This window comes from Cavia porcellus, unplaced genomic scaffold (assembly GCF_034190915.1).
Source record: "Cavia porcellus strain 051 isolate PalLab524CR breed Dunkin Hartley unplaced genomic scaffold, mCavPor4.1 scaffold_25, whole genome shotgun sequence".
NCBI classification, from domain to species: Eukaryota; Metazoa; Chordata; class Mammalia; order Rodentia; family Caviidae; genus Cavia; species Cavia porcellus.
The window spans coordinates 39,343,717-39,363,665 of record NW_026947508.1 but is presented as its reverse complement, the minus strand read 5'-3'; the positions used below and the strand labels follow the sequence as shown (position 1 = coordinate 39,363,665).

The window sequence follows — 19,949 nt, the reverse complement described above, 5'->3', positions numbered from 1 at the left end:
TCCCACAAAAATTTAAACAGAAATTTGACTCATAGCTCTGGAGGGTAGAAGTATGAAATCAAAGTGTTGACAGTTAGGATAAGATCTGTTCCATGTCTCTCTTCTTGGCTTGTAAGTAGCCATCTTCATATTCACAAAGCATTGTCATCTTAGTGTCATCTACCAGTCTTCTCTTCCATAAGAACATGAGTCATACAGCATTAAAAGCATATGCCAACATTCTAGGGTTTAGAACTTCAACAATTCAACTAATGTGTAAGAAGGTTAAAAAGTTACTGTTCTCTTCAGAGGAGGAATCATTACAGATCATGTATATAATTTAAGAAATTTATTGACTGGTATTTGAATACTTATTATATAGTAATACAGCAATTCTCTGATATATACTTAACACCATTTACAAATGTTTTTCCTTTTTCTAAACCTAGAAATTTCAGAGACTGGGCTTTCAGGGTAAAATTCAAGGTATTGATTTCACAGTTTTTGTGTAAAAACTTTTGAGTTAAAAAATGCAGAAATAGATAGGCCTGCTTGTTGGTATGTCCATATGGCTCCAGCTTGGATTTTCCTTTCTAATTTATGTGTAGTGGCTTTATTCTTTTTTTTTTTTTTAATTGGTACCGGGGAACAAACTCATGACCACCTGCTTGCAAGGCAGGTGCTTATGCCGCTGAGCTAAATCCCCAGCCCTGGCTTTATTCTTTAGAATACTGACCAACTGATTTTATTGTCTGGTGGTAAAATCAAGTTGTATGTTTAGCAGGTCAAATGCCAGTAAGAAATGAAACTTATATCCAGGGTTTCTGTTTAACATGGCTTTCCCACTGAATGCTGTTCCTACTGTGTTCAGAGCAATATATTCTTTCGGCTCATAAAACTTACATTAGGTAAAATAAGATTGGACATTTAACTCAAAAAGGCAGGCTGGAATCACCTTTCATTTCAGGCACTCGTTTATAGGTTTTCCATGTGAGCTGGGAGAATATATTTTTTTTTACTGATTATAAGGCTCTATTAAAAGGATCTTTCTTGCTTTTTTTTTTTTTTTAAGAAAGGTTCTTGTTCTGCAGTTCAGGCTGGTCTTAAATTCACTATGGTAGCCCAGGCTGCCTCAAACTTGCAGCAATTCTCCTGCCACAGCCTCCTGAATGCTAGAATAACAGGAGTGCTGGGATTATACACATGTGCCACTACAGTCAGCATAACAAAGGAGATTTTTTGGTCTTTTATATTTTTCAAGATAGTTAAAACATTGAAGCTGGGTAGTGTAGCACACCTATAATCCCAGAACTCAGGAGGTTGAAGCAAGAAGATCATTGCAAGTTTGAGACCAGCCTACAAAGTGAACTCAATCAAGGTCAGACTATATAGTAAGACCCTGTCTTAAAAACACAAAAAAAACCCAAACAACAACAAAAAACACAACAAAACATTGAAATGTTTAAACAAATGACTATAATTCATAAAGACAACATAAATTAACCCAATATGACAAGGACTTTTGTGAAATTTTCAATTTTATGTTTTAAGTAATGACTAGAAATGATTTTTTTGTTTTGTTTTTTGAGACAAGGTCTGTGTAGTTCAGGTTAACCTTAAACTTATGCGGCCATGCTGGCCTCAAACTCATAGCAGTCTTCCTGCATCAGCCTTCCCAGTGATGAAATTACAGGTGTGCACTACTGTGCCCAGCTACAAATGATTCAAAACAATCTATGATGAATAAATTACCAGGTGGTGGGATGAATAAATTACCAGGTGGGATATTAAAATACAATTTTAGAAACCTTGAAGGCAAGGGAACTGGGGGGGTCCATCCCAAAATAGCAGAGTGCTTTCCCACCATGTTCAAGCCCTGGGTTTGTTTCCCTAGCACCCCCACTTCCCCTTCTCACATACACATAAACTTGTATCCAACATATTAATGCTATTGACAAAGTAATATTATATTTATTCTACCTCACCAGGTCTCTTAGGTCCTTTCTCTGGATAAATATCTTGAAGTATTAAAGTGATTACAAATGAGAAAAAAGCCACTAAAGTGATCACTATCCTCAGGGCTTTGAACCAGCTGGGATAATGTGGCAAGAGAAATACTTCAGTGTGTAATGCTATCCCAAAACCTATTATCACTGTGACTATGGCCTCACTGAGTCTTTCAGAAATGAGGAAGGCAAACCATGAAAACATAATTGGAGCTACACTGTTAGCTAAATTAAGGTAGTCTGGTTTGGCTGGACTACCTTCTGTCAGAGTAAAACCCCATCTGACTCCTCCCAAAAAAGACAGGAAACTGGCTCCATAAGCCATCTGAGTAAAAGCTAGTACAGGGATATAAGACTTTGTCATGATCATGATTAGTGGTGGAGCAATGAAAGGGATTAGTCCTGTCAGAGTAATATACAATGCTGGCCTTGGGCTTTCAGGCAGGTAAGTGATGCTCATTGGTGGCCTTGCTGGAAGTATTTCTTGCTTCTGCTTCTTCTTAAAGCTGCATGGGGATGTATGATAGGATCGTGCTGTACTCATACACACTGGAAATGATGGAAAACACCAAGGCCTTAGACACAAAGTAGAAAAGTTCCACTGGAGAGATGTCTTGAGAGAAAGTATATCTGTTCTCCTGCTGGCTCCTAGTCTCATTGTGAAAGTACACTGCAGCATCTATAAAGAAAACACAACCAAAAGACAGAAACAAAACAAAAAGAACAGTTTTCTGTTAGCACATCAAATTTTATAGACAAGTTGTACTGACGAGAGTAATGTTATTCATGGTATTAAACAGCTGTAGAGTATACCCCCAAAATATATATAATTGCTATGTTAATTAAAAATTTAAAATACATGAAAAATATTGCTAAAACAAAAATTGCTACACAACATGCAAAAAGAAAGTAGTGAATAGAAATCAGTGGTATATTTTGACCTATCAGTAACTTTATCCTAATAAGAGAGATGGGAAAGAGGGGCAAGACTACATCTTTAGCATTTGGTTCTAAACTGTCCCTTCTAGTTTGTGAACTGCAAAAGCAGCAGCCCTGATTACTGTGGGAATGCTATTTTATATAGAGAGAAGACAATCTACCTTCCAATTTAACTTTATAAACTGTAAACATTTCATAACTCCATGCCTCTGTACATGTCTTTGCCTAGAATTCTAGCTCCTTCTGTTTTTCTATGTAAGAAATTTACCTTGCCCAGCATAGTGGTACATTCCTGTCACCCCAGCCTTCAGGAGGTTGAGACAGGAGGATCACTTAAAAGTTCAATGCCAGCATGGGCTACAAAGTGAGTTCAAGCCAAACTTGAACTGCATTGCAAAACCCCCTCTCAAAAAGACCAAAATTTACCTTTAAAATTCAGCTGAAAGCTTTTCTGAACCCCTTTCCAGTCCAATTAAAAAGTTCCTTAGTAAGTATTCAAGTGTCCGTCACGTTCTTTTTTTGTTTTTTGAGAGTATCTCACTATGTAGTTCAGGCCAAACTTGAACTCATGGCAATCCTCCTGTCTCAGCTTTCTGAGTACAAGAACTACAGGTGTTCATCACCCCTGACATCAGTTTTTCTTATAAAGATATTAAATTGTGTGTTTGTCTTTGTCTCAGTAGACTCAAGAATTAGGGCCATAGTTTTTCTTTGCCTTTAAGAAAAATTCCATTTCCTTTTATGATACATGGCCAAATATTTTTCCTTCTCATTCTATGCTTTAGTGAGCAGATGTTGGACTGCAAAACAGTATTATATAATCAAAACAGTAACTATATGTGTTACGTGAAAATTAAAAATGCAATTCTTCAAGCATGTGTAGAATGATCCCATTTTGGATCCTTTTCCCCTTTTATGTCCATTTGAAATGCTCCTTCAGCTACTTGTCTGGCCTATTCTTTTTATTTCTGACCTCTCTGTCTAATAAAGTACAATCCCACATCTACTTTTGATACTGTATTCCCCTTCCCAGCTTTATAGTTCTCCATAGCACTGATTTACTAAATACCTAACTTACTTATATTCCAGCTCCCCAGATGTACTCTGGAATATGTGATAAAGATTTTTGTCTCTTTTACTACTATTGCCCCAGTCAGACCTGGCAAACAGTGCTTAGTACTTGCTGAATAAACTAACCTTTGAAGATGCTTGAGAAAACTTCTGAATGAAGTGAAACATACTGGGCACTCTTGAAAGTCTTCTTCAGGAAGATACCAACCAGTTCTAATTATCATATTTTTACAGTTTAGTAGAGGGGCTGAATCAGAAGCATGTTGCTGTGCATAAAACAAGACATCATTTTATACATTAATTTGGCGGGGAGCTACCAGGAATTGAACTCAGAACCTTGAGCTTACCAAGCAGGTGCTATGCCACTGAACTATATCCCCAGCTCATACATTAATTTTTAAAAATATAATATTTCTTTTTGAAATAATCATTAATTTTTCGAAGAATTAGTAACACATTAAGGAAATAGATCTTTTTCTTTCGTGAGCTATTCTTTTAGTTTTGGCTGTCAGATGCAACAAAGAATAATGCATAACCAGGTGTAGTAATGACAACTACTCTGGAGGCTGAGGTAGGAGAAGCAAAAGTTGAAGGTTACGCTGGGCAACTTGGCAAGACCATCTTCAAATAAAATTTTAAAAAAGGTTGATGATGTGGTTTAGTGTTCCCTGGGTTCAATTCCAATACTACCTTAAATAAGTGAACTAAGGAACATCCAAGCTCCTCTGTTCCCTTTAATTATTCCCCTTAAGCACCAAAGAAGTTTGGTGATTAAGTTCACATCTCAAAATAATGATAGCAGCAACAAATACAATTTAATTGTGAGCCAGACACCATAACTACATGGAATTAACTATTAATGCTCACAATAACTTCATTAAGACCTTGGTGCAGTTCAGCACTTTCAAAATAAGGGGATCTGAGAGTATAACAGGAGGCCCTGGGTTCAATTTCTGGCATCCTGGAAGGTGTGGTGAGGAAAGTAAGAGTAATAGCAACTACTTCATAAAGTCATTGTAAAAATTTAGTAAGTACATTTGAAAGCTGAGAATTGTTACTGATAAAATAATCACTTAAACAGTATTAGCTGTTATTCCTGTTTTAAATATGAAGGGTTAAACACTCATTAGTAAGCAATCAGTTAAGACGTCAAATGAAAACATGAATCTAGGTACGATAGGTTCCCTGTACCCCACTTTTAACCAAGGCTTGAACTAAGAGAGGGCCTCAACCATCTTACATGAGTTCTTTACCACTGAGTTACAAATACAGTCCTTTTTAAAATTTTTGAGTCTTTATTAATTCCAGGCAGGGACAGGAACTTGTAATCAATTCTCCTATACTCTTGCCTCATTAGCATGCCATGCCAGTTACAGATCTTTTTTTTCTTTTTTTGAGGCAGTTTTGCTGCATGGTTCAGGCTGACCTTGAACTTGCTTATGTAGCTCTGGCTGGCTTTAATTTGTGATCCTCCTGCTTCAACCTCTGAGTGCTGGGATTATAGTCCTATGCCACCACACCCAGCTCCTAGTTCCATTCTTCGGAAAGAGAAATACGTCCCAAATCAGTATCTGCTGCTTGATTTCTTAAAAAAAAAATAATTTAAAGCCAAGTGTGATGCCACGTATTTGTAATCTTAGCACTCTGGGAGGCCTGAGGTAGGATTCCAAATTCAAGCGCGGTCTGGGTAACATATTAACGTAATGCAAACTTATCCAGTCCTCATCCCCTCCCAACCCCCCAAAAAACCTGGAGATGTATTTCAGCTCGAAAGTCATGGGTGCAACTCTCAGTACTAGAAAAAAAATATTGATCACAGATCTTACAGCAGGATAGAGAGATGTCTACTAGTCAATGTTTTAGTTTTATAAATTAGGAAGCAAATAGTGAGTTTAATTCTCCTAGGCTTCCACAGGACGATTCCCCCCCCACACACACAGTCGTTCACGTATCATTTTCTTCGTAAGGATTTTTATTACAACCTTTCAAATCTCAATCCTCCTCCCTCTTCGAAAACTTCCTAGTCAAAGTGCCATGCATTTTCCAAGTAATGCGTATTACAGCTAAAAGTGATAGTCTAACGCCTAGAGACGACAGTGATGTTAAGGATTAAGGACAATTGATTAATCCGCCCAATTCAGGAAAAAAACACACAAACGCCTTCATTTCAGCGATGAGAGGACAGCAGACTAAGTCTCTCGCCTACATTTTAGGAAAGGAGGAGGAGTTCAAACGCAAAGATCCTCTCTGCTATTCACTATCATCCCTTATTTGCCCGCTTCCCCAGCTCACCGGTGAAGGCCCCGATTCTTGCCTGGATTGCGCGGTTTTGTGGTCAGCTGAGCTGCAGGAAGGACCAGCGATTCGCGGAAAAGCACTTCCTGCGGGTCGCGTGGATCTCTACTTCCTGCGAGCTAAAAACCGAGTCCGAGTGGGTACTTGCCTTGCGCTAAATAGTTCCTATGTCCCGCCTTTCGTCTTGGGAACACGTTAAAATCTTTATTTTGGTTGAAGTCAGCTGTTGAAGAAGGTATCTGAATAATCTCTTTTCCAAGGTTCTCATCCAACTGAAACGGCCTGCAGAGTTCTGAAATAATCTCAGAGTGAAGGTGAGAGAAGGTAGGAGATTTGGAATTTGGGTCAAGTGTGACTTGACCAAATTGCCATCTCCCACTCTTTTTTTAACTTTTCAAAACAGCTGGGTCTTGGCTCAACAGGACGAATGTTACTCCGCATTAGAGACCTTTACTACTACTACTGGGGCGTGATGCCGTTTTTATTTCCGTTCTTTTTGCAAGGGCCTTAGAAACTTCCATTAAGGAATGAAGAGCCAACGGATAGGCGTTAAGAACCTTGGGGTGGGGGATAGGGAGAGGCTGTATCAGCAAAGACTTCTCATTTCTCTTATCCACGCTCGGTTTGCATTTATTTCTCGGCTGTGTGACCTTGAGTAACTCCCTTTCTTAGAGAGTCAGCATCAGTCCACCAAAGGAAATCACACCAGCCAATATGAGTGTCCTTGCATCTCAAAACATAAAGCTGAAGACAAATTGAAGAGCTTATTGTTCTAGGGGTCCGTGCCAGTTCCTTTGGTCCTGGATTTGCTGTAGCCTTGCTTCCTGACTGGGACCTCTCACGTGGTTTACCTTCCGGGGAGGATTCCGGCACAGCAAAATCTTCGAGGTAGTAACCTCTTGGATCATATACCCACCCACCCCCCACACACCCCGGCTTTCACTTTTATTTTCTTCTCTGGCAAAGGAGCGCCGCCTCTTCCCGTCGCGTGATACTGGATGAGACTTCGGGCAGGAAAGACGGCCTCTCTCGGGTAGTAAAAGCGCAGGCTCTCTGAAGCGGGACCTACGCTAGGGGTGCGTCGCCCTAGGTGTCCTCCCCACGCCCAGAAACTACCACTCCCGGCGGGTAGTGCGCGAGGCTGAGGCCGCACAGACTGGAGGGGGAGCCCTGTGGGCCGCTGGGGGCTGGAGTTTCGACGCTCACCACCAGTGAAGGAAGGCGCGGAAGGTGGGCAGGAGTCAGGAAACACACGCTTCTTCGAAACGTGGTGCTGGTAGAGGTAGTTAAGCGATGCGTGCTTGGCCAGAGGCGGGTGTGTGTGGCAGGGGATGAAGAATGGTCTGCCAAGCAGTACCTGCCTCTCATTCACATAGCCCCTGTCCGCGGATTCGGGGGTGGGGACGAAGGCGAGTACTGAACTCGCTCCGTTTCTGTCTGCACAAGGGAAGGCTAAGGATTTAACTGCACAGGGGTGAGGGTGGCCATGTACATTGCACGTAGGAGCGCTAGAGGCAGTGGGGGACGAGACAGGGAAAATGCCGTTTGCCAGCTGGAACGTTGACTGTCTGAGGTGCGGTGGTACCCCGCCGGTCACTAGGCAGGCCTTGTGCGCATGCGCGTCCGTTCTGGCGGGTGGGCGTGTTCCAGGCGGGGTTGAGGGCGGTCTGTTCTTCGCTCCTCCTCCTCCCACTGCCCCTCCTGGGCCTTGTGGGCCGGGCAGCCATTTTGGGAAGAGCTTTGTTATGGTCGTGGGTTAATCACCTCTACAGGGCCGAGAAGCTGGAAAAGCGTCCCTGGACGCCGCGTTTTGTCCTTGGTTGTAGCTTTGCCGTTGCCTGGTGAGTTGGAGTCTCGGACAGCAGAGTAGTGGGGGACAGAGTCGCCCGTCGCGGGGCCCCGCCCGGTGCCTAACCAGTTAAATATTAAAACTACTTGGAAAAAGGTCTGTCACAGGTGGTTGGGTTTCGGTCCGCCGGAGAGGAGCGAGCGGAGCCCTCAGGCGGTGTGGTTTGGATGTCCCCAACTCACGCGTGGACCTTCGCCTGCGAGCGTGGCCGCGGCTCCACGAGAGCGCTCCGACTTTAACTTCGGTCTTGGGGTAGGAACGCTCACCTGCGGCTCTCTGGCTCCTCTGCGGGTTAGGACTCGGTAGTGATTGAGTGGCTTGGTTTAGGAGTTGCCTTTTCTTTCTTTAAAATGTGAGCCAAAGGCTTTTGTTTTCCTATTAAGGAAACCTGAGGAGAAAAAAGTCGTGTAAGTCAAATAGGGTATCTGAAGGGGAAAGTGCCTCGAGCTTTTACGCCCCGACGTTCCCGGTTCTCCGCCATTGAGAAGTGTTTTCTTTTGGGTTAAGTATTCAGTGTTAAACCTCCTCCCCACGGGGAGGGTAGGAAACTGGTTAATCTTGGAATGTTTTACCAGCCCTTCCCCATTTTTACCACCCCCCCACCCTGCGCCGCCCCGTGAAATTCAAAAGAAAGGGCTGAATCTAAAATGGCTGTAGCTTGGGGAAGTACCCTGCTGTCCGATAACTTAAATATGTCGTAACATTTTTCTAGTTTTTCCCTGTGAGATATTAACTGAATCTTCGACTTCGTTGTTGTTTTGTTATTGATAGTTTATCTGGACAATTAACGAGGTGAAAACAGTTGGGGTTTACAAAGTTTGCTAACTCAAAGTTTTACATAAGAATGGGTGCGGTTTTGTGTTGTTTTTCGGTTGTTGCTTATAGTTCTGAAATTTCTGCTGTGGTGTGAGTTTTATCTGTCAACTTTATGCTCCGGGGTTGGTTTGTCATATTTGTTGAAACGCTTGCTTTTGATAAATATTGCTTATCAGGAAAACAAAGTTAGTGATAGGGCATCTTTTAGTTTAGTAACAGAAGTTAAGTTCCTTTTAAAATCCAATCCAAGAGTCTGATGGCCTTCAGTAGTAGACTTAAATGTGTAATTTATTGGATAGTACTTGAAATCTAGTGTTGTTAAGTTTGGGACACTTACAATAGTGTAAGACAATTTAAGTGAAAACGTGGTTTAGATGTGTAACGAGCATGTTGTGCCTTTTTAAACAAAAGGATGTTTTTTTTGTTTGCTTTTAAAAAGAAACAGTAGACCCAAATGATTAATTGAAGACAATGCATACCACTAGACCACAGATTGGAAACAAAAACCAGTAACTTTTAGTGTTTGGAAAGCTGCTTGAGTTTCAAATTGCTATCTCTTTGAAAGATAAAATAGTGAAATACAGTAAAATGTTAATCTAAGTTATAACGTCCAAGTTAATGGTAAAATTAGCCGTCAGCTTTCCTAGGGAATCAGTGTTAATCATTCCTTCTTAATAATTCTATTCGCGCAAAAATACTCCTAGGATCTTTTTTTCTCTGTGTCTTCACAAGAAAATCATGTTAAGTTCTTTATAGAAACAAGTTAGTTACCTTGTGTATTACACAAATTTATTGTATAACACAAGATTTTAAAATTATTTATTATTAGATTACTCAAAACAGCTTTTAGATGTTGGAATAAACATTCTTTCAATTGAATCTGGATAGTATCATTTCAGAGCTCTTGATGTTTGAGGAAAAATAAGAAATTTTTTTTTTTTTTTTTGAGACAAAGTCTTAGTATGTAATTCAGGCTGTCCCTTGAACTCACAGCAATCCTGCCTCAGGCTCCCAAGTGCTGGAGTTACAGGGGTGTACCACCACCCCCTGCTAGGAAACCTTTATTGTGAATGAATTTATGTAAACAGTTTTCTCATCCTTGCTTGTTTATATTTTAGCAGGAGGGCACATTTCGGCTGTTTAATTAAGCTTGAAATTAACAAGAAATCAGGGAGTACATTTCTGCATAGATGTGTGATCAGAATGTTTTGATTTTAAAAAATTATATCCAGGTGTGGTGTTGCACACCTGTAATCCCATCATTCCCGCTGAGGTGTAGGAGGTTTGTTCCCAAGTTTGAGACTACAAAGTGGACTCAAGGCAAACCTGAACTGCATATGGAGACCCTTTCTCAAAAAAACCCTCCCCCAAAAAAATTTACAGTAAAAGACATTGCTACTGATTACTGAAAATATGCCTCTTTTCTTCAAACACTTATTCTTGTCATTTTAACCTCCTGAACAGTTCTAGGAGTCCTCTTTCTGGTCTTTAGGAGGTATGGTCAAAAATGCAACGAATGATGCAAAATCCTGTTTAATGGAGAGGCAGGCTCCTAAAAAATGTTACAGTGCTACCTTATCCACTGTATCTACTGTATTTACTGTGTGACTTAATGGCTCTTTCTCAAAGTCACAATGACCATGAAGATAAACATTTTGAATCGTTCAGGGAAGAGAGGCAGCCACAACAGGGAGGCTAAACAGCACAACTCAGATGCTTCTAAAAGGAATTCCAGAACTGCTTCAGAAAATGGTAAGAATGATGGCATGAGTGTGTTCGAAGCAAGAGAGAGGATTTTGAGGATTCATAGTAATGTGTCTTTTACTGTAATAATTTTTAAAAATTCAAACATCATTATATTTCCTGATCACATCTTGTGTGTATATGGTTCAGTAAGAGGAACTACTCCATAGGAGGGATGCATTTAAGGGGGCCCATTAGTTTTGCTTCATTAAGGCAAGTAATGAGCTTTTAGTTGATCTGTTGGACAAACTTAATTTTATTTTTTTTATTTTATTTTTTTAATCAGTACCGGGGATTGAACTCACAACTGCCTGCTTGTATGTAAGGCAGGTGCTTATGCCGCTGAGCTAAATCCCCAGCCCCATTAATTTTCATTTTTTAATAAGACAGCTCAGTCATTCTTTTAAGAAACAAACATCAAGGCTGGGGATATAGCTCAGTGGCATAAGCCCCTGCCTGGCAATTGCAAGGTTGTGCGTTTGATCCCAGTACCACAAAAAAGAAAAACATCAGAGGCTGTACTGTAGTGCCAGTATCAGTGTATCTGGATGATCATAAAACATTCTCACATTTCTGTTTTGGTATGTTTAATCTTACCCTCTTTAAGATATGGGCAGTTCTTTTGAAGATAGCAAAAGGCATTATATATAGTAGCCACTGTTGATCACCTTGTATTTTGTTTTTACATCATATACTATATCTATTCTTGTTTTAACTGACTCCATTTTGCTTTGTCATATTTGGTTTTATTCTATAGGAGTAATAAAACCTAAAATGTGTAATCGTTTTATAAAAAAGAAAAAGTGCTCTAAAGGATTTAACCGCATGTATGTTTAAGTATATAAAACAGGTAACTATAATTACTAAGTTTTTGTTGGATTATTGTACAGAACCGTTTGTAGTCTCACTGTTTAAATGTCCATTTTGTATGCTTTAATTTTGTAACTTGAACAGCCACTTCTAAGATGACAATATGTAATTTATCAACTAGTGATTTCTGTTTTTTTGAAATTCTGTATTACTTCTACCCTTTTTTCTGTTTTGCTTTTTTTTTCCTCTTTAAATAAAATCTTTATAAAAAATTCTCACATCAAAGACTTTTACAGTTTAAGGGAATGAGCATGGAAACACTGGAAAGATAACACAGCTATCTTTCTTTTTCAGTTTGCAGTGGTGAAGCTCAAACTGAGCCTTGCATGTTGATTGGTAGGCACATCTACCCTCAAGCTACACACAGAGCCAAGCTGTCATTTCTAAATTGTTTTTAATATTCAGTACTCATTATATTTACCTTCCATTTCTGTGGTAAAACTATGTTGCCTTGTGTTACCCACTTTTCAGTCTAGACCAGTGGTGGCAAACCTATGCACAGGTACTGCAGCAGGCTGTCTGTATTATTGAAAGCGCTAAAAAGTTTGCCATCGCTGATCTAGGTCTCCTACATGAAGAAAGTTGAACAGGTTTATTTGAGTGGAATAAGAACTGTTTTTTGTTGTTGTTGTTGTTGTTGTTGTTTTTCTATAAAACCTCATTTATTTAAGATTGAATTTCCAGATCGTTGTTTGCGCTTATTGTAAGTTTAAAGTTCAGCATGTAAAAGTCGCCTTGTGAATAACTGCTGTCTTTGAAGTTAAGTATGCAGAAAATTTTGCTTGGAGACTTGTGGCTAGTTAATTAAAAGTTAGAGTTGGGATAGAGAGTGTCTCTCAGTAGTCAAGCGCTTGTGTAGCATGTGTGAGATCCTGGGCTCTATCCCTTCCCTACAAGAAAAGGTTAGAGCTATTTGAGTTTTCATGTAGTATATGAATTCCTCTACTTTTAATTAGCCTTACCTTTGGTACTGGAAATCAAATTCATGACCTCACTTGCTTGTCAGGCACTGTGCTACTGAGCTATATCCCTGACCCAGGCTTACCTGTTTCTGTTTGTTTTAACGACAAGGTCTCCTTTCTTGTGGAACAACAGTGGCCTTGAGTTCACTCTAGCCAGCCCTGCCTCAAATTTATGGCAGTCCTCCTGCCTCAGCCTCTCAAGTCCTGGGATCACAGACATGCGCCATGGCCAGTTTATCATTTTATTCTTGGAAACCTCCCCCTACTACCAGGGATCGAACTGAGGACCTCATGCTAAGCGCTTGAGCCACTGAACTAAATCCCCGGCCCTATCATTTTATTCTTAACATTTGTTTCTGTATTTGAATTAGGCCACACACTACTCTTTTGTTCTTTTTTAACGGAGAGAAACATTCAGTCATTATTTTTAACACCGCATATATTCTCTGATTTAGTCCACAACAACAATCAAACATTCTCAAAATTACAAAGGGTTTAAAGCAAAAAAGAGATGGAAAAAGCCAAGGCCCACATGGTGGTGCATGGCTGTAATCCAAGCATTTGGGGGGTTGAGGGAGGAAGACAGCCATAAATTTGAGCTGGGCTGGACTAGAGTGAGCTCAAGGCCAGCCTGAATTACAGCATCCACCAAAAAATTCATGCATGCTTCAGGAAAAGAAAACCTTGTATATAAATATTTTAATACTAAATTTAGTAAGACATGAGATTAGTACAAATTACCTGTGGCCTCTTCAATTACAAGAAATGTTCAAAGTGATACTTTTTAGTTTCTAGATATTTATTAGTAGGACAAACTGCTGCTTGGGTAAAGTTGGTCATTAAGATTGCTGCACATGCATTTTCATGTTCTTCCTTAAGGACCAACATCATAGTGAATTTTTTGCAGTGTTCGACATCCACTAGGAATCCCCAAACAAGGGTAGTAACACCATTCATTGAAAAAAAAACAAAACAAAACAAAACTTTTTCATTTCCTGGTGTGTACATGTTTTTGGCAGACTATATAGCAAGCAGCCTGTTTCAAACAAAGAGATGAAATGACTTCCCAGCTAGTATGTGGCAGGCAAACTACATCTAGAGTCTTTTATTCTTATCTTAAAATAGTATTTTAATTAGAAATAGAGCTTATAGAGATTTTGAGAAACTCTTATTCATTCTTTCATATATTGGAATGGTGGTTAGGACAGGGTCTCACTGTGGAAGATTAGGCTGACCTCAAACTCACAGTGATCCTCCTACCTCTCAACCTTTCAGATGCTAGAATTACAGACAGGTGTCATCAAGCTTGTCTTAGAAATTGTTTTTTTGTTTTTTGTTTTGGAGACAAGGTCTTGTTCTGTTCAGGTTGGGCTTCAGCTTACTACGTAGCCCAGGCTGCCATTGAACTGCTGTTTTTCTCCCTTAGCCTCCTAAATGTATGATTACAGGGGATGGGATTACAGGTGTGAAAAGAAGCACCACTAAGCCTAGTAGAAGTACTTCTAAACAGAATGAATTTGAAGAATTTTTTTTTAAAAGGCATGTGTTGTGATATACTCATTGCTACTAAATCTCATTTATGAAAACTGTATAGTTTTAACTGTTACAAGTAGCCTAGTCTTAAGTAAAATGATTATCATTTCAGTGCAGTTGAAACTATTTGTTACAATTTACCTTTATTGAGTACCTTGTTTGTGATATGTTTGGTTAGTGACCTAGAGCAAATGCCATAAAAAGCTTACAGTTTCTCAATCTAGTATAAATCTAATTCATTAGTTATCTGAATCTTATGGCCAGAATTTAATGTGTCAGATTGTATCAGTAATAAATATGCTTCTGTTTCTTGTTCAGTAGCCTGCCGCCTGAGCTTTGATAGAATTAACCTTTTCTTGGTCTTACTATAGTGTGCAGTTCTTACTTGGAACTGTTATGATTCAAGTAAATTCAGTTTTTACTAGTTGTAGAATGCATACTTTGGATGCTAGCAGGTACCTGTGAACACTGACTACCTTGACACTGGAAAGAAAATTAACTATTTGAGAAAGGTTATAAATTTTATTGTTTAGTACTTCCTGAAATTACTTTTTAGGAAATATTTCTGAAGACACAATGATTAGAGTTTATTACTAATAGCAAGACATTGGACTTTCTGCTAATTGGGCCTAATTTTTTATGTTTTGTTTTGTTGTCTTTTTGAGACAGGATCTTGCCATGCAGCTCTTGCTGGCTTTGGGCTTGTTTTGTAGCTCAGGCTGTTCTCAAACTTGCAATGATCCTGCCTCAGCCTCTACCAATACTGGGATTGTAGGAGTGTGCCACTACATCTAGCAATTTTTTGAGTTTTTTGTTTGTTTTTGTTTTATAGTAGGACAATTTATTGGGGAATAGGAATAACTGCTGAGAGGAGGGGTCCTAAATGAGTTGCCTCAATTAGGCTTTAATGTGACCTTCTTTTATCTGTGCCATGTTAATACCTTCCATTATTTGTGAATCATCAGAGAGTGCTGAAAAAGCTGTATGTACACATAACATGTAGAGGAAAACTCTATGTACACATAACATGTTGAACTTCCGTGTTCTTGTCCTTTGGAAGCTAGTTTGGGGTGGATCATCCCAAATTGTGCCATTCAGATATACTTCACTGGGGACTTGATTTGTAGTGAGGCGGAAAGAAATGACAATTTGGAATTCTTCCCATTGACTGTTACTGTTGGTGACAGTATTAACTGGGGCAGTTTCCTAAGCAGGCTCTTCCTGTGGTGTGACCCTGGCAGTGGTTGGTGGTTTAGTTTTTTGTCTGTTCAAGGTAGGGTTTTGCTATGCAGTTTATGCTGTCTTTGAACTCACTTTGTAACCCAGGCTGACCTCAAATTTACAGTGATCCTCCTGCTTCACCCAGCATGCTGGGCTTACAGGTGTGTACGTACCACCACACCCAACTTCCTTGACAGGGTTTTGACTATTTAGTTTCTCTTGGGTTTTTGCCTATTTGCCAATTGAAGGGCCCTCTCACCTGTTCTCTCAACTTCTAGTGGCATTCTGATAAATTCCTTTTCTGCTTAGGCCACCTGATATAGAGCTTCTGTTTTTCAAACAAGGATTGATATATAGTCTGCTATTCCTAGAGAGTTTTGTTAATACTTTCTTTTAATTTTTCTTGAAACAGGGTCTTGCTATGCAGGTCAGGCTGCCCTTTAGCTCACTTTGTAACCCACACTGGTCTTGAACTCTGCAACAGCCCTTCTGCCTTAGCCTCCCAAAGTGCTGGAATTACAGGCGTGTGCCACCACACCTGTAATACTTTCTATTTAAGGTATTAACAGAACAAATTTAGACAATTTTCCCCATAATCCACCCCTCAGTTTTTTTATTTTCAGGGACAGTTTCACTTTGTATCCCAGGCTGGCCTCAAACTGACAGTGATCCTCCTGCTTCAGCTTCCCAAGTGCAGGAATTACAGGTGTGTGCCACCACACCCAGCATAACCCTAATTCCTAAAAACAGTACTCATCACTTTGAAATTTTTCCTGGGGAAAGACTAGTAAGCTTCCCACAAGATTATTTTCTATGATAATTCTTTCATTATAAAAGTACTCTGGCATATTAGAATATATAAATATTACAAATAAACACTTGACATTTCCAGCATCCAGAAATTACTAGCGTTAACAATTGTTAACACTAAACATAGTTTAACCAAAGCATAGTCTAACCAAATATGTAGCCTTCTATTTTTTCTTTTATTAAAATAAGATCAATTTGCTATTTTAATCACTGATACCCAGTGCCTATGTGCGTAAATGTTGATTTTTCTCAAATATCTAGGTGCTACTCAGTGTTCTTAGGTGATCCAAATAGTATTCATCATAGCTAGCTATATAAACCAATGTATGATCCTAGGCCTTATTACATGTAAATTAAAAATTTTTATGTCTCATATTTATCTAGCATAATACTGTTTTGCTTTTGAGACAGAATCTTGCTACATAGGGTATAACAGGCCTTGTACTCATGGGTGATCCTCTTGCGTCAGCCTCCCAAGTACACCACCACACTTGGCATGACACTGACTTCATCTCATAACACTCCTTTCATCTCTTGATGCCTTCCCATTTGCAAAAGTAGTTCCTATTTCCAATTTTTTTCTTTTATTTTTATTTATATTTTGAGATTCTCAGACATGTGATATTTAAGCTGGTATGTCCAATTTATTTCACTTGACATTATGGTTTCAAGGTATATCCATTTTTCTATGTATGACTCAAGTTTAGCATTCCTTATAGAAGAGTAGTATTCCATTGTGTAGAAATACTACATTGTCTCTACCCATTCATCTACTGATAGATTTATAGGCTGCTTCCAAGATTATGTGTGCCGTTATAAACATGGGTATGTATGTATCACTGTAATTTAATGTCTTTAATTCTTTGGGAAGATACCTAGAGGGAGAAATTTCCAGGTCAAATGAAATTTCTAGGTGATTTTTTTTTTGAGGTCTCCATACTGATTTATATAATGGATGTACTCATTTACATTCCCACAAACAATACTTAAGGGTTCCCTTTTCTTTTTCTCAGTCTATAAGTACATTTGTGATGCATTACAGTCATCTTGGGGAGTGGGTACATCTGCATACTATAAATTATTTTTCTTCTTTTTAATCCCCTTCCTGCTCCCCTCTCTCCTCTAATTTCCCTATCTTGATTTTCATTTTGGTTGACATTATTAATCTAAGCTCATGTTGTGGCATATAATGTTTACATTAATTGAAATTATTAGGTTCCTGTACATGGCATATTTTTACTATACTTACTTTTCCTTTCCTTTGTTTCCCTTCTATCTGTCCTTTTATTACTGTGTTTATACTTCGTTTCACTCAAGTAAGAGATGCCATATGATATTTAAGCTTGTGTGTGTGGTTTATTTCACTCAATATTATATTTTTCCAGATGCATCCATTTTCCTATAAATATCTCAAATTTGTCACTTTTTTTTTGCTTGTTTATTTTCATTTTCTGAGACAGGATCTCAGTTCAGGCTGGTCTTGAACTCATGGCAATCTTCATGCCTCAGCCTTCTGAGTGCCAGGATTACAAATGTGCATCACCATACCTGTTTTAAATTTGTCATTCTTTATGTGAATTAGCATACCATTATATAAAGACTATGTTTTCTTTATCCAGTCATCCATTCATGGGTATATAGGGCGCTTTCAGGATTTATCTATTATGAATTGTGCTACTATAAACATTGCCATTGGTATGCATGTATCATAATAGCATGATGTTTTTTTTTTCTTTTTTTTTTTTTTTTATTTAAGGAGAAAAGGAAAAAAAAACAGTGAAAGGGTACAAGTTATACAGATTTACAGAAGAAAAAATGAACAGTAGGAAATCATTAGTTAATGGATTACATATTGCCATCTTAGAAATAATTGTTCAAGTCACAAAATTAAAGCTTGTAGAGTGGACATTCCAACAATGATACTGCAAACAGTTCTGTTCAATGATCCAATAAAACTCTGTGATATCATTTTCTATCTTATACACTTAAATATACATGCAGTTATATAGTTTAGAGGACTTTCTTTTCCTCTCTTTTGTACAATGACTATTACACATTTTGGGTTTCATTGCTCCCACGGTTCTTATAATAGCATGATGTTTTAAGCTCTTTGGAGAAGATACCTAGATGGACAATAGCAGGATATATGGAATTTCTAATTTCATTAGTTGAAAACTCTCCATTCTGACCTCCATAATGGTTCTGCTAGCTCAAATTCTCATCAATGACGGAGAGTTCCTCCCCTCTCCATCAACATTTATTATTTGCTTGCTTTGGTGATAGCCATTCTTTGAGTAAAAACGGAATCTCAGTGTTCTAATTTTCTCTAATGGCCCAGGATGCTGGACTTTATTGACCATTTGTACTTCTTTTGAGAAATGTCTGTTCATTTTAGCTGCCCATTTTTTAATTGGGTCCCTTACTTGGGGAATATCAAATATTTTGAGCTAAAACATACTATAGATATTAGTTTTCAGTCTGAGGAATAGCTGGCAAAATTTTTTTCCCATTTTAGTAGATTTTTCTTTACTCTGTTGTTTGCTTTGTTGCACAGAAAATTTTTAATTTGATATGAGCCTATTTGTGGATTTTTATATTATTTCTTGTGCAAGTGTGGGGGTCTAGTGCTTATGCCTGTGTGTTCAAGAGTCTTACCTGTTTATCTTTCAGCACATTGTTTCTGTGTTTACATTTATTTTAGTTTATTACATGATGAGTATGTGGGCCTAGATTCAAAGTTCTCCATGTGGATAGCCAACACCATTTGTTAAACTGTCTTTCCTCCAGCTTATGTTTTGGCCTTTTTGTCAAAGATTACACAACTGAGTGTGCCTGGAGTTGTTTCAGCATTCTCTGGTCTGTTCCACTGATCCATGTCTTTTTTCTTTTCTTTTCTTTCTTTTTTTTTTTTTTTTTTTTTTTTTTTTTTTTTTTTTTTTTTTTCCACTGTAGCTTTATAGTATAACTTGAAGGCCAGGATTATAATCCCTCCTCCCTTGTTTTTGTTCCCCATAATTGCTTTTGTTATTCTAGGTCTCTTATGGTTCCATATGAATTTTAAGGTTGTTCTCTCTAGTTGGTATTTTGGTTGGAATTGCATTAAATCTGTATATCAATTTGGAGCTAAGACCATTTTGACAATATTATTGGTTCTGTCTAGGAACAAAGCATGTATTTCCATTTTCTAATACCTTCTTTTTCCTTTATCTCAGAGTACTGCAGTTTTTGTTGTATTTAATTCCTAAGTACATAATTTTTCTTGGCACTAATGTAAATGCACCGATTTCCTAATTTGTTTTTCTCTTTTTTTTCCAAATTCATTTTATTTCAAAGAGGAAAAAAAAGAAAACAATTCCAGAACATGTCAGTTGGAGCAGCAGTGATACATTGCACATTATCATCACCAAATCATTCATCTAGAGCACAAAACATCTGCATTCAGTTGAACAATAGCACAAATCTTTCTCTTCAGTGAACTCAGAGAAATCAATAATATAACTATCTTAACTTTTTAGCATGCATGTATGTATATAGTTAGCTTCTCACACTAGTGAGACAATATATTGTTTACACGTGTGTCTTATTTCACTTATGAGTATGATCCCACGTTGCATCCATTTACCTATAAAAGTCTCCATTTTGTCCTTCCTTATGGTTGAGTAGTACTCCGTTGTATAAAAATACCAGATCTTTGTTATCCATTCCTGTCACAGGGTATTTAGGTTGTTTCCAAGATCTAGCTATTACAGACTGCTGCTATAAACATGGGTGCACATGTATCTCTCTGGTATGATGTTTTTAACTCTTATGGGAAGATATGCAGAAGACGAATAGCTGGGTGGAATGGGGCCTCTA

The 19,949-nt window shown here is 38.4% G+C and overlaps 2 protein-coding genes across 8 annotated transcripts in view; one reads left to right on the top strand and one right to left on the bottom strand.

The window, feature by feature from the left end:
* Positions 1 to 306: 306 nt before the first annotated feature.
* Tmem69 (transmembrane protein 69) lies at positions 307 to 6,611 on the bottom strand. 3 transcript variants are annotated; one of them, XM_063236384.1, is made up of 3 exons: positions 6,439 to 6,611; positions 4,122 to 4,261; positions 307 to 2,664 (listed from the first exon to the last, which is right to left on the bottom strand). In XM_063236384.1, the coding sequence occupies exons 2-3, from the start codon at positions 4,161 to 4,163 to the stop codon at positions 1,951 to 1,953; spliced, it is 756 nt and encodes a 251-aa protein (XP_063092454.1). In that variant the 5' UTR covers positions 4,164 to 4,261; positions 6,439 to 6,611; the 3' UTR covers positions 307 to 1,950. The 3 variants fall into 3 exon arrangements, with proteins under 3 accessions (XP_063092454.1, XP_063092453.1, XP_003462582.1); XM_063236383.1 differs by having other exon boundaries at positions 6,310 to 6,449; XM_003462534.5 differs by lacking the exon at positions 6,439 to 6,611 and adding an exon at positions 6,288 to 6,427.
* The window catches only part of Gpbp1l1 (GC-rich promoter binding protein 1 like 1), a 54,170-nt gene continuing 40,635 nt past the window's right edge, over positions 6,415 to 19,949 (top strand). Inside the window, exon 1 of one of the 5 annotated variants that reach the window (XM_013144237.2) lies at positions 6,415 to 6,604. The gene's annotated coding sequence lies outside the window, so the exon portion shown is untranslated. Of the gene's footprint in view, positions 6,615 to 7,334; positions 7,573 to 7,958; positions 8,132 to 19,949 lie in introns of those variants that run through there. The other 4 variants (XM_063236382.1, XM_063236381.1, XM_013144238.3 and 1 more) reach the window with 4 other exon arrangements.